Source organism: Apostichopus japonicus, chromosome 23 (genome assembly GCF_037975245.1).
Source record: "Apostichopus japonicus isolate 1M-3 chromosome 23, ASM3797524v1, whole genome shotgun sequence".
Lineage (NCBI taxonomy): Eukaryota > Metazoa > Echinodermata > Holothuroidea > Aspidochirotida > Stichopodidae > Apostichopus > Apostichopus japonicus.
This window is the reverse complement of record NC_092583.1, coordinates 2,099,997-2,115,219: the sequence shown is the minus strand read 5'-3', so window position 1 is coordinate 2,115,219 and position 15,223 is coordinate 2,099,997. Positions and strand designations below refer to the sequence as shown.

At 37.5% G+C, this 15,223-nt stretch overlaps 1 protein-coding gene across 1 annotated transcript in view; it reads right to left on the bottom strand.

The window, feature by feature from the left end:
• LOC139964561 (metabotropic glycine receptor-like) overlaps window positions 1–15,223 on the bottom strand; it is a 65,138-nt gene that overhangs the window by 3,339 nt on the left and 46,576 nt on the right. The window contains exons 2-8 of the mRNA XM_071966238.1: window positions 11,727–11,832; window positions 10,792–11,136; window positions 9,577–9,755; window positions 6,946–7,193; window positions 5,908–6,046; window positions 4,561–4,666; window positions 882–1,064 (exon numbers count right to left, since the gene is read on the bottom strand). Coding sequence (XP_071822339.1) covers window positions 882–1,064; window positions 4,561–4,666; window positions 5,908–6,046; window positions 6,946–7,193; window positions 9,577–9,755; window positions 10,792–11,136; window positions 11,727–11,832 — 1,306 coding nt within the window. The remainder of the gene's footprint in view (window positions 1–881; window positions 1,065–4,560; window positions 4,667–5,907; window positions 6,047–6,945; window positions 7,194–9,576; window positions 9,756–10,791; window positions 11,137–11,726; window positions 11,833–15,223) is intronic.

Below are 15,223 nucleotides of genomic sequence, written 5' to 3'. Positions count from 1 at the left end.
AACAAAAGGTAACGTTCACCGAACGAACCCCGTTTCTTTCAGTGCCTATCATGGTATATACTGCTTACACCAGTAGTATCAGTTCCGCGACTGATGAAGCCACATATTTGCAACGATGACAGCGACAAGATTTTGCTGTTATGGATTGTTCGGACGACTTTGACGGCTGACTTTCCAGCAAGCAGAATTCGACCACGACGATTGTTTAGAGGTTCGTGGAGTTTTTGAGGTTTAAGGAAGAAGATCAAACTGCTGCGACGAACAAGACGAACAGGTAAGCCTTTGTTTTGTAAAATTTAGCAGTTTGTTGTGAATGTGGGTCGGCTACGTCACTTTTGAAGCGCCCTCTTTATGTAAAATAACAATATGGACGCTTACATAGTGCGCACATCGATATAAATAATTGGAAACTCAGGGACACTGACTAGTTATTTCACAGATGCCAGTAGAATATTATTCTCATAGAAGGCAGTTGGTTAGGCTCTCTTCAATTTGGGGAAATAATAAGATGGTCGTTAAATAACATAATCGGATTCCATTAAAGGGATATCCCGATGGCAGACAGTGAAACACTTATATGGATAGGAAAATGATCACACGCTGTTAGTTGAGAAGCCCATCTCAATAGTCTTGGACATAACTCGATATATGGTTGATTGAATGTACCCTATTATGACTGGACAAAAATCTAACATTATACTGCAGTACATGTACTGTACCACAGTATATAGGTGCTCTGTAATGTTATCACGACACTGTATCTTCAAAAGCTTCACTTTCCTATGATGATATTAAAGGAAAGGGAAAAAAAAGAAGGAAGAAGAAAGAAACAAGGGAGGGAGAGAAAATGAGGAAAAGAAATCAGATTTGCCTTTACGTACCCTAATCTCATCCGGGCTTAGGTTTTGTGTGTCGGTGGTAACCAGAGCGCTACTGTTTTTGTTCAAAAACGTAGAATTTTTCCATTTCCCCGGACCACCACTGTCACTACTATCGTAAGTTACTTTTGAGTTGACTCGCTCCCGGAATTCCGCATCGTGCATAATTCTATGGATGATCACCAGCTAACAAAGAAACAGAAAAATAAAAGTTCATTTGAAATAACAAAAGAAAAGAAAAGAAATTGTATCCCCCCTTGTCGGCCTTGTAGGCCTATAAAATCTTTCATGTACTTTTTGTCGATAGGCTGACATACAAAGCAGTATATTTCTGATTTTGACTGATGCTGTCTGAAACTATCGGAATAAATTCATCCATTTCCCACTATCTTTCCCTCCCCCTTCCCTTCCCTCCCTCCCGTTTACCATGTCCTAATTACATTACGAGAATCAACGAAACAAAGTAACAGCTATACAGTTATATATATATATATATATATATATATATATATATATATATATATATATATATATATATATATATATATATATATATATATATATATATATATCAGGGTTCGGTTTCTTCCGGAAGAAACCTATTTCTTCCGGGGACGTGGAAGAAACTGGAAGAAACCTGTTTCTTCTCTTCCGGAAGAAACTGGAAGAAACCGGAAGAAACTGGAAGAAACTGTGAAAATTGGCATATAGGCAGCACAACCCACATACATGATAAAGAGACAAATAGTTTACCACCATCTGACTGAAATGCATACCATTGAAACCATCAAAATATGATATATTTGTTTTGATTATAATTTTGGGTTGTTTTCTACACCAAAAGATGTTTGCTTTATATCACAACATTGAAGGACTACTTATCATCTCACGATCCCCCCCCCCCCCCCCCCCATCAACCAGAATTGCATAACTGGCCATACTGTATGAATGATTAACCTGGATTGGCCCATGCACTGAGGATTTAATACAATTAACACCAAGAAAATAGCCGAACAATATCTGTTAGATTTAGGCAACAGTTTAATTTCTGCAACTCCCTAAATTACAACTTGTAGTTAACAGGAGGACTTGTAATCCCAACAGCAAAAAGAACAAACATCCACAATTAAACACAGCTGGCCACGAGCCAGCCCTCATTTCACACTACAACTTCCAGTCAAATCTGTAACCCTCATGTCTTGAGTTCAATCTCCACAAAATATGGTCATAGTGGTCAATGTAATCGTAGTAATGAGTGTGCATTGTAGTAGGCCTACACTAATTTCCAGAGAGCACTTGCCCCTCCACTCAGAAACTAGTTTTTAACTAAGAACTGGGCTATAATCAGGACCATCTTGGTCTGCAAAATATTGCTTGCCCATAGTTGTTCCCTGAATTGTCCGATGCTAGTGGCCTAGTACTATATTGTGTACAGTATATGCTGGAAGCAGGTCATGTGCTTCAAACCTAGATATAGACTACCTAGATGACACTATAGTGCTTCTTGTCCATTTATTACATAGTTAGAAATCATTGCAGGTTGTTATGAAACTTTATCAACAGTTTTTCCCCAAAAAATGAGTTTCTTCCATTTTGTCCGGAAGAAACTGGAAGAAACCTATTTCTTCCGAGTGGAATAAACCGCGGTTTAGTCCGCGGTTTTTTTCCACCCCCGGAAGAAACCTGCGAACCCTGATATATATATATATATATATATATATATATATATATATTTATATATATATATATATTTATACAAGGAAATCGATTAGGACTGTAAATGGCTCGTTTTAATGCTTTTCTGATAATAACCATAGCGTCAAAAGACCAGCCCTTAAAATGTTTTCCAAGGACGCACAGGAAAAAAAAAATACTAAATCTAATAACTGATAAAAGGTGAATTAAAGTGCTCGTGGAAATGTTTCACCAAACACAGCAATATTCCATATTATGGAACAAATATAGATAGATAGATAGATAGAGATCGACAATAAAAGGAAAAAAGAAAAAGAATAATATATTAAGTAAAATTGCTTTATATTTGCCTTATTGTGAGTTTTCTCCGGTATTTACAAATTAGGTTTATTTCAGTATGTTTGTCCTTCAGTATAGTATTCAGAAAGCTGTTACCAATTTTCGCACAACGTTTAATATAAAAGGCTCTTATTTTTTGCTGGTTGAAGTAAAAATTATGTTTGTATGGCAACGTTCGAAACATGCTAATAGGTTTCAATTTAATTTGCTTTTTTTTATTAACATAATTTCTTTTTATCGTCCACAAAAGACATATTAATTTTGTCTGCATTATTGCTATAGGTGTAGTTTACGCGACTGAAAATCAAATTAAGTTTTTTTTTTATGGGCTGTTCGTTTTTATGTTTAATAAATGGAGGAATGGTAAATATATAAAACAAAACTATTAAGGTTTGATGTTATAGAATATCGAATTATATTACTCTTTTTTTCGTTCATATTTCACTATTATGGCCACAAACGGTCTTTTGTACTATAGTTTCCTAGGTGTTGTGATTTTTGTTTACATTATTCTGTCATCTTTGTCAGTGGTTTTGTATTATTCCATAACTTGAACTGCTACCTTACGAGGAATGATATTTTTTAATATAATTTTTGACTTATTAACATTTGATTTGATCATAACATTTTTTATCATGCATGGAAGGCGACTGTATTTTTTGGAACGTAACCGAATCCAATTGTCACCTTTACTCCTCTGTAGTATAGACATACAAAATGGTCCGCCTACTCTATGCATTCCCAAAGAATAAAAAAGTAGCAATAATTAGTTAAGTACAAGGGTATATCAAATTTGGAAAATAATTTAAGGTTTTATACATTTTGTCAAAACTCGTATGACTGATATTGTGCGTTCAAAATGCCAAATATGTTGTTTTCAGTTATTAAACTTATTTGGCAAATTAAATCCATTCAGTTTTGAAAAGCTGAGAAATTATTGGCGAGAACTATACTTCGAAATAGTGACCAAAATAATGTGTAACTAGGGACTACAAAAATGGGTGAAAATGATTTAGACGTCTCGATAAATCTGAAAATATATATTATATTATATTATATGGTAGAGTATATTAATTATGCGCTATACACCTTGATTCCAAACTGGGAGAATTCTGTTTTTGAGAGTGATTAAAATTAACTCTATATATATATAAGAAGTACATTTTACTCATATATATACTGTAACGAATGGCTTCACGCAAAGCGAACTCTAATATGTGTGACTATAAGTTTACCGTACATTTCAGCTAAATTTGAATTGTTTTACACTCTTGGAAGAGAATGGAATTCGCTTTACTAAAGAGTGATTATTCCATGAGCACTCTCAAAAAGTGAATTCTTACTTAAAACGGGAACTTCGAGTGTGTATACAGAGTAACGAAGGCCTTACAACATTCTCGATACTTTGCGATAACACCAGAACACCATGTTTTGTTTTTATGGTCAAGAAGCCATGATACATTGTCTATAATTGATTAAGCAACAAAAAAAAAACTGAAAAAGTTCCTCACAGATGTATGGAAAGGGTAAATTACTTATGCTTATATTTGAAGGGCACGCGAAAAGTTCGAAACGATGTCTCTTCAATTAATAGGGGCAAACTACAGAGTCGTATAGTAGAAGGGATGGAGAAAGTTTTTTCACTTACCTTTGGAATAAAAATGAGAGCGACCATGATCGTGGTTGTTAGTTGTGAATGGACAAATGAAATAATAAACATCAAGTCTGGAGGCGTGGTCTGCCAAAGTAAGTGACTGGGGGGGGGGGGGCAAAAAAAAAAGATAGAGAAAAAAATTGAAAATATATATATATTGAACAAAGCGCTTACAGTTGTATATGATAAAAAGGCCAACGGATGACGTATTGATCTCCGAGGGGGAGGGGGGGGAGTGGGTGGGGTGTAAAGTTAGTGATGTTTTCTGTGTTTCTGAAGGTTAACATGTTGTACCATTTGTAAGTGAAGAAATATGAAACACAGAAATGTCATATAATTCTAAAATAGTACACAGTCATTTGACAACATGTATATAAGTTAATGTAAATACTTGACATATATTATCCCGCATTCAAACTACGTGTGAATATAGTTCTCATAGAATGTGGTTTTACAAAATATTGAAATGCTGGAGTCAAGCAACACTATACCTATATACGATGGTCCAGGGAAAACTGTATTTTCGACTGATAAAATAGGAGCAGGTGTTGCCCAGCAACCAGGTGAAATTTGCATACAAATCTTTATATAGCGTTTTCGAGATATTTATATACTATTAAAAGCTTTGTATTATTTATATCATAGAGGTGAACTTGAAGCAAACATATGATGTCATAAAATTAGTTGTTGTTTTGCTTCAGTGTTTTCCTTTTATTTTATTGACCTTGGATCGGATAGATATCTGTACTGAATATATAGTTATGCAATGATATACATCTAAAGAGATATACATTAACAATTTTCGAAAAATGACTGTTGTATATGTTAATATTGTTTACTGCATTCCCATCATGCCAGTAGAACATTGGATGTAAATTTTGAAGTATATAAACCATAAACCAAATATGACCATTGTTCGGCTATGACATCATATCTGTTTGCTTCAAGTTCACTGTTACTACAAAATGTAACAACTTCAGATGTTGTCATCTCGTACTAATGGTTAAGCACGGTAGGAGCTGAATGCAAATTCCACCAAGTTGCTTATAGGATATGATCATCTTTCGTCAGTCTAAGGTAACGTTTCATCTCGAATATCCTTCTCGAAATATTCGTTATTTAGTCGACATCCATAATGCGACAGGACGCTGAACCATCGGATCGAGGAACTGTAGGGGAACATGCCCTTCCTCCCGCTCCTCTCTCCCCTCCTCCCCTTCCTCAACCCCCATACTCCCTTACTCAACCCACCTACCCCCTTCCTCAACCCCTCCTCCTTCCTCAACCCCCCTCCCCCTATACTCCGACCTTCTCTCACACCTGAATATGTAAATGACTTACCTTAATACATGAAATATTGAGGTCATTATGATCTCATTGTAAACTGCTATTGTTATAAACCTGGTTTCGTGGAACTCCGATGGAGCGGCCCGGACTGAGTAGCACAGATAAATTGCAAATAAAAGAAATAGGAACTCGACTGAAACAAAAGGGAAAACAAAAGAGAGAAGAAAGAAAGGTTAATTTAATGAAGAAATGAATGGGACGTTACAGAGAAATAAAGAAAGTTCGGAGCAGATTATGAAACATCGTATTTTACCACACTTGCTTATGATGGGCGGTTTTTCTTCTTAAAGTGTGTTTGCCTTGGGGGGGGGGGGAGGTAAGGGGAGGAGAACATGGTAATTAATATGCAGTTTAACTGAGGGTCATGCATCTTTATCATATGGTGGGGGAGACGTTGTCAACAGGAAAGCTTTCTACGCCCCGCCAAAAGGCTTTTCAAAGCTGATTTAATGCATATTGAAAAGCAGTTTTAAGCCCGCTGGGTGGGCACGTATCAATTATTTGTGTGGGGACGCAGGTTTCTGAAGAAAATGATATTTATTAGTGACTTTCCTCAAAGGGGATAAGAGAGGGGGGGATAAAGGTGGACGATTTCCATAAGTGTTACCCAGTAAAGAAGAAGGGGCATGTCCTCAGCCCGAGTGCAAATCTAAACTCGTGTTTTACCATCAAAAGATCTCTGACTTAGAAAAAAGTCAAGGGCTTAAAATTTTATCGTTTTCGGTTTGGAACCGGTAACAAAATTGTCGGTATACATGCAGCGGATGGGATGGGGGGAAACATGTAATCATTTGATATGAGAGCAATGTGGGATTATTTCCATACCCGCAGGAATCAAATACACACACGATGGCGTTCCATGTAAGGACAATGTATCATTTTCGCTGTAATTTAACTATATAAGCGAACGAACTTTTCCCATCTCCCAATATTTGGGGCTCACGTCAGTATCAATCAGTACAGTATGATAATTGAAGAATTAAAAAAGATATTTTGGAGGATTTTGAATTATAAATTCAGTATTTTACTTACTAGCATCGATCACGTAATCCCACCACTTAAAGCCGCACACGAAGAATCTCATATTATCTACACTCTCGTCTGCACTCTTCAATTCGACGATACTCTCCCCACACTTGTGCATCGCTTGAACAGAAAAGACCGTCCAAGCCACCAAGTAACCAGACAACACCGTCAGAATTAACAATAACCATTTAAGAACATCGCGGTCTCGGACGAGGACCCTTGTAGCCGAGCGTGTTTGAAATATCGCAAGTTTTCTGGAGAAACCGAAAAAAAAGATGAGAGAGAGAGTTATATTGTTGTAGATTAATATTCCTTAGCTATGTTTTAGTGTCACTAAAGACATATGATGGTTGAGGAACTTGAGGGAGGGGGGGGGGCACTGTATCTCAGAGTAAAATCGAAAAGAAGATAAGCTCCCCTCCCCCAAGTCGACAATATTACAACAACAAAATCCTAGTTTACAATATATGAGTATACCATATATTTGTGCTGTACAATTTAAACAGTTGAAAATTATTCAACATTGTTTTCAAAATTTTGTAAAATATACCACCATTTTGTATCTAAGCATCGACCTCCTTTTTAGACAAATAGGATTTTTTTCCCCTTCAGAGCTGGCAAATTCTTACGTTCATTATAATATCGCACCGTAGCAAAATAATGCTACGAACGAGGGAGGTAAAAATCCATTTGTTGAATTTTCAACTGATTTTGTTATATTCCCAGCTGACTGCAGCAATGGCTGTTATGGTACGCCAAGTGTGCCATAAGTCCTGAAATCTACATATGTCGAATTAACTTGACATATGTTAGTTTCTTGTGCTCTGATTGGATGAAAATAGACACCTAGTGTGCCATAAGTCATGAAAAAGAGATATATGTCGAATTAAATTGACTTATGTGGGTTTCTCGTGCTCTCATTGGACGACCAGTGTTACATGTCGTTTTCTTGTGCTCTGATTGGACGAAATCGATATTACACCTACACTAGACTCACCATAGACTGCAGTGCGTATATTAATATATATATGTAACACTTAACCTTATATATTATAAGTTGTAAGAGCGAACCCTCAATCTGCTCAGATTAATCCTTTACAGACATTTATGTGTTTGGTCAAACTTTAATTTGTTTATCCTAGACATCAAATCTGGAGACAAAGAAAAAACCCATCAAATCATATCCAGGCGTTTCGGTAAATTCCTTGCTTGTGGACTGAACAGTAAATGTTGCTTCTGTTTGTTGAGTTGGAACTATATAAAGCGAGACTTAACTCTCATTCTAATGTATCACTTCCATTAGCTATAACCCCCAAACTCGAAGTTTCTTTTCAGTTTATTTCAGAAATATGTTAGGCCATTAACTCCTGTTGATAAGTTCGCTGCATATTAATTATCACACGAACATCTATATACATATCGCATTCGTGTCAATGAGAGTACCTTGACTCATATTTGCCCATGCACCATAAGGTTCATATATTGAAACATTCATGGATAGAAACAACTCACAAAAAATGTCTTCCATATAAATGTTTATATCGCTCTAGGCTAAAACAACCTTGTCGACAGAGCAGCACTTATATTTGTTCCTTTGATTGAGTTTAATACCAGCTCGTCTTAATGTCGTAAGGGAAATGGATAGATGAAGGAAAGGGGGAAAGCTAATGGCTATTGCTAAAGTTCTCCAAAACAGATTTTCTCTTTGTTAGAAAACAATTGTAGCAACGGGGAAGAAGAATCGAAGGGTAGTATTAAATCTTCTCTTCGCTTGAGGCTTGGTAATGTTGTCAAAATAATTATTCAAGTAAGACGCACTTCATATTTGGCAAGGAATGTTCAAATATTAATAGAAATGTGAAGATGGAGTTTCTTAGCAACTCCTGTTTGTTTATGATCGAGAAATGGTTTAATTTCTTTAGATAATGCTGGAGTAATCTTTGATTATCTGCCTTTATAGAAAATAGGAGAAATGGATGGCTGCTACAACAAGTCTGTTTGCTTAAAGCATGGAGCTAAAGATACGCTAATATGTAAATCAAAGTACGCAGGCTCAGAGACAAGAAACTCCCAAATACCTTCAGGGTTAGAATATAGGGTTACTATATTTCTTTGGTTGAAAGTGGGACACCGTGTCCCACCCTCTATCCCTGTTTGAAGAAGATTTTGGATTTGCAGCTCATTTGGAGCTTATATGGGGCCTTCAATAACTTTTTGCGTTGAAAATGATTACATCAGACTTCCGAAATGGTCTCGTGTATAATGGAGGAAACAACGTTTGTATTTTTCTTAATATTGAAATGTTTGAACGTCACAAGACCTGTAGACCCCCCCCCTCCCTCTACTCTTGACTTACCGGTAGTTTTCTCTATATATTGCGAACCTATTTAATTAATTTGACTATAATACTCAGAAGGATTGGTCAATTTTGGCCACCAAATTGAAGCAAAGTTGCTTTTACATTGTAGTTATAACCCATCGATGGACGAAAAATTGCCGCACCCCCATCCACACCACTCCCAGCCCCCCCCCCCCCCCATCCGGTCCCTCTCGACAACATAACTTGTGGCTTATTACGCCATTCTTAAAATGGTTCAAGACAAATATTAATCCACTTTTTTTTCCGTATGTCATTACCTGTAAATTTTTAAAACCAGCATTCCATACGCGATCGCAAAGCCCCACCCACGAAGCCACCGTCTCATAAAGCATGACGTCACTGATGGCGTCACAAATGCGGCAATGATGACTGCATAGAGTAAAAATGCTCCGAGAAGTATTACGATTAACATCCATGGGCTATCGCATGCTATTACCTGAAAAGGGGAAGAATATTATTAAACAGTGGAGAAAAATACAAAAACATTTTTTTTTTGTGTGTAAAAGGGCCAAGGTGATACAATGATTGAGAAATGTGCAGTGTAGGTAGTTACGGTGATCGTGCTTAAATGTATGCTGTATTGCCCCCAAATATGCTAGATATTCAAATATGGTCACCTTTGGTCAACATTCCTAAACTGTTAAGTTATTACCAACTTTGAGGAAACTTTCATCACTGGGACATTCATTCATATTGTGTGTTTCCTAAAAAATGTCTGAGAACAATTTGGAGAGTAAAGACCTCGAGGAAAAGTACTTTTTGAAAACTTCTATCAATTTATAACTTGCTATAATTTGGGACCTATACTGACTACCTTTAAGGCATCGAGAATCCGTATACCACGTTTTTGATTTGCGGGTCGTATTTCGCGAAACGGATTCCGTGCCGCTTCATAGACGGGTTGAGGTGGGTGGGGGATGGGGGTGTTGCTGCTCCTCATGTTCTCAACTGAGGGATGCAATCCACGGCAGTGCTTCACCATTGAATTGGATTCCTTTGTATTTATATAGGAGTGACTTGCAATCAAAATGATAAATTTTTCGCTTCATATACCTCATCAAAGGTCTTATATTCGATTTGCTATTAAAGGCTATGTCGGTGGGCTGCCACTTTGACTGTTGCATATTATGTCATAGAATAAGCAAAAGGTAAAATCGTTCAATTTTTTCTTAGGCATTTGATTTTTACATTTTTCTTTTGTTTTATCATTGTGAAAGAAAACCAATCGGCTTTCAAACCAAATGATATATAACAAACCTGACCATTTTGATAACCAACATTTTTAAACCCCACCTATTTTCAAAGAAACCCAGTGAAGCAGTGTTAATTAATGGAAATATATCAACAATTTAATCACAATTTGTTCTATGATATAATTAGAAAAACAATAACACAAGAAAACAACAACAGCAACAATAACAATAAAGACAATACTAACAAACACAAGGGAGACAATTAAATGAACTATTTACCTTCAGCGTTCGGTATTTTAAGACCATTCCAATTAGCAATATTGTCAACACCATACAAAACGACTGAATACCCAAGATTACTGTACGTAGAAGCATGTCGCCCTCTATCAGGCAAGGTGAGTTATCGATACAGTTCTCGCATCCTTCTGCACACGGTAGACAGGACAAATCATGGTAATCGTTTGCTACACCGCTGATGTGCTTCCGATACTGTCGTTCTACTTCTTCGCCATCAAATCCCGCCTTTTTCACTCTGTCGTCTGTTTCGTTGGACAGGTAATACCCCTCACGGCATTTACAAGAATATGCGCCGACAACGAAGCCCTTCCCAGGGGTGAAATCACACTGCAGGAGTAAAACCCCCGAAATTACATTAACTTTGTCACAAGATACGAAAATTCGATCGTTAAGAATTGTCAGTTTCTAGGTCGAGCTCACGTGATCAGTTTTGATCATCGCCAGGCGGTGTTTTATTATTTTTGTGTGTGTGTTTTCTTACAGTCTGTATCGATGAGTTACCTTTTGTTATTACAGCCTCATTGGCATATATTTACGGCAAAATAATCCAGATGAGGTGAATTTATTTGTCTTCGGGGGGGGGGGGGGGAACTACTTTAAATACTTGATTACTTATACGAAATAAGAGAAAAGGTGACGGGAGATAATGAGAAATATATTCAGAAACATCTTAGAGAAACGGCTGGTAGCCGATTCTATTGTATACATACTTATCGTCTGCGTCTATTAAAGTCGAAATGGGACTGTATGATAATAGAATAGTGGGCTGTTTCTGTTAGTATTGATGATCCCTTGCTTAAAGTTCAATTCAACTTCATATAATATATTAACTTGATACATCACTTGCTGATATTTAAAAAAAGGGGATATCTAAATACAATCAGAGAATGAAGAAAGTCCGATAAGGTCAAACTTACAAATGTCGAATTGTTACATTTGTTACTGCCGGCAAAGATGCCTGTACCGCCATCACATTGGTTGACGTCAATGGACCGCAAAGCAACGTCGATGGTTACCACACCCCTGAAAAACAAACGAAAAGAATTGAAAGAATTTTTTAACAGCATCGAAAAGTATACGTACTTAATTGATTGTAAGATCGTAATCAATCACGTGACACATATGTAAGGTGTTGTATGTGAAAACTTCATTAATCCTGATTATTAATCAGGACAAACGTTAATTTCCTTGCTATCTTTGTGTGCTGGATAGTAGATTGTTGGAGGAAATCTCTAAGGACATCCCAACCGGCTATCCTCTCATTTTGCTTCCCATTAGCCTTCCTCTCCCTCCACCCCTCCCCCTGATCCACCCAACCCCCTGTTCCAGCCACCTGTAATACAACCCTCTGTTACATCCACCTCTCCTTTAAGGAGTGTTAGCTCAGTGGTTAACGCCGGTGCCTTTCAATCATAAGGTCCCTGGTTCGAGTCACTCCCAGATTAATGTATGTCGTCCAGTTACAGAATTGTTGACAATTCATAATCATGGACGTTAAATATGAATCTAAGAGACTGACTTCGGTCAGCTTGCGGCTTTGATAAGCCAGTGAGGCTTCTTCGCGAGTTCCTGATTGCAGGGGGGTTCTAAAATACATACATACATACATACATACATACTGTCTCAAGTTTGATCCAATCTGTAAATGTTTAACCGGGTTTGTATGACCCTCGCTACCAAATACGATAGGCTGCTATTTCAATGCAGAAAGACCGAAGTGATGAAGACGCTCAGTGATTTTAGGGTGTGATTTGCCGACTTTACATCGGTTCAACTTTTCGGGTTGTAAACATCCAAATTCCGTTCTTATATATATGGGATGAACGTTGATAGCTGCTATGCATTTCACTCGAACATCCAAGAGTTCACAATTCAACACTTTTAGCGACAGGGTTGAACTTCATACTTTGAGACATTAGTTGGTACTCGTTTTAACAATCAAAGTGATCAACTTTTTTTTAACACCTTGCTAAATAAGTCCAATTACACACACAAGCCGAAAAATACCGCAGTTTGAACTTTGTTTGCTCCTATTGTATTAATGACTCAAAATTTGTTCAATTGACTAAAAATGGCCGCAATGCTTTACAGATGACGACCCATAAAACAAAAGGAATGAGAAACAACATCGCCTGCTCGATAATCCCAAAATTCCAGTTGGTTGCAGAATTCTGCCCTTGCCTCTGTGTCGCCATAATAACATAATGTATCCCAATGTAGAGCGTTGTTATGGTTACCTAGTCAGAGTTTCCCCGAAGCTTTCAAACATGCGCATTTCCTTTTTTTTTTTGCTTTTCATGCACCTCTCTATACGTCAGGGACTTGACCGTTTCAAATCCCAGTTCTCCGTTCCAAGAAAATCAGGAGGCCAACACGTGTTGATAAATGGCCGCAGGTAGAGGGATGTATAAAAAAGGTCGTTTTGAGCTTTGCATTCCTGGTTCGTGGATCGTTCACTTCCTTGAAGAGGAACTGAACGAATAACGCTATGACGAACGTACATGAAGCTAGAAATCAATGGCGCATGTACGTAAACTTAGGGTAAACCATGACTACTCCGTACCGTAGAAAGCTTACTGTATGCATGGACTAGAATATCAAAGGTGCGTATGTTTTAAAGTCGAGGACTACGGTTAACAGTGGCTGATGGGTTACATATGTTTATGTTTATAAATATGTATATATAAAAACTTTAAACTTGAATAGTGAAGTTTGGAAAAGCCTTATATTATTGTTGTAGCGGGAACTTATAGCACCCAACGATGAACTGTTCGAGTCTCATACAATGGTAGCCATATTGTTTATCTGTAGTTTGCTCGTTTTCGCAGTTTATCGATTGTGTGTTTCTTGCTATCGAATGTTTGTATAATGTTATTACCCAACGGTGTTTACTGTGCTTTATATACATAGGCCTACGCCACCCGATCATAGATGTTACGATATCGCTTATCGTACTTGTACGGTATCTTACAACGATGTACGGTATACGATACCGTGATATAAACGGTACCATATATACAACGATGTCAGAGATGCAAGTTATCACTATGTTTACGGTATATCTTAATTAACAACGGTGCATGAAACATGGTTTTGTCGATGCATTCAGCTACCTATATATGACTATGTATCGTAACATCGTATCTTTTAACGAAATAGTTGCATTTTAATGAAATTTTGATATTTATGTACCCCGTGTCGCGAAACCACTCCAACTTCTCTTCATGGGCGTGATTTATTAGGTACCTCTCCCAGTTCCCTTCCCTTATTCCTTACCTCCCCTCCCCCTCCCCCTGCCGCCACACCGAGTCATCCATAATTTTTCTCTACAAAACTGCCTAGTGCCTTTTGTAGATGCCTAATTCTGAAGATAATACTGAACGCTAGCGTACTATACTGCAACTGCAAAATGTGCCCACTGTTCCGAATTGGCTCACTACGCCTTCTTCTGAGGGGGCAGGCGATAATGATTCCCAAGAGAATTCTGCGAAATTCTGTGACGTCTCAATGGCGACAAATTTGCAACAAAATGGCTAGCATTCTACAAGAAGGATAGTAGATACTTTTATTCATGGTCATAACATCAATAAACTGCAAATTCAACAACGTACTATAAACGATGTTCCCGCCGCCTCTTAACAAAATTGTTCTCCTCGGTAAACTTACATTAATGATACCTTTAAACACACGACAGACAAGCCCCCTCCCCCTCCCAATCCCCCTGCCCACCCCCTCCCCATATACATGAAGTACAAAGCGAGAAATATAGACCACTTGTGTAAAGGGAGTTTTAGTCTGCAATCTTGTATGCGACAATAAAAACAACAACACGTTTTGAAAAGAAAACCAGCCATTTTTTACGTACCCTACACTGTTCATAGGCAAGCCGCTTTTTATGCATACGATAAAGTTTTCTGAGGTAAATAAACCACTTGAGTGCATAAATAATTATCAAAACACCAGTAAGAACATCTGCATAGTAGTGTTGGTTGGTTAATAAGCCCCGGGCTACGATAGGACTTTACAGATTGCCACAGCTCACTCGCGGGTTGGCGATGTTATATCCATGGAGGTAAAAAACAGACCATGGTTATGCACAGTCTTTACTTAACACTCAAAATAAAATTGACGTCAGTAAATTTCGAGGTGGAAATTACCTTTCACTTAGGTACAAGCAAACGACATAATGACTGACTATCCCTTTCGTCTCATGTGTGAATCTCTGTGTGTGTGTGTGTGTGAGCTTAAATCGAAATGATCTTTAATTAAGTTCATTAAATCTGGCATCTCATTTCGAGTGTCTGTTCATTTCACGCTTCGGTGGGCAATCCGTACGTAACACTATACACCCATGCACAGATCATTTATACTGTACACAATAACTACAGTCCGTTTGTTTCCGTCTGTTTTCAAG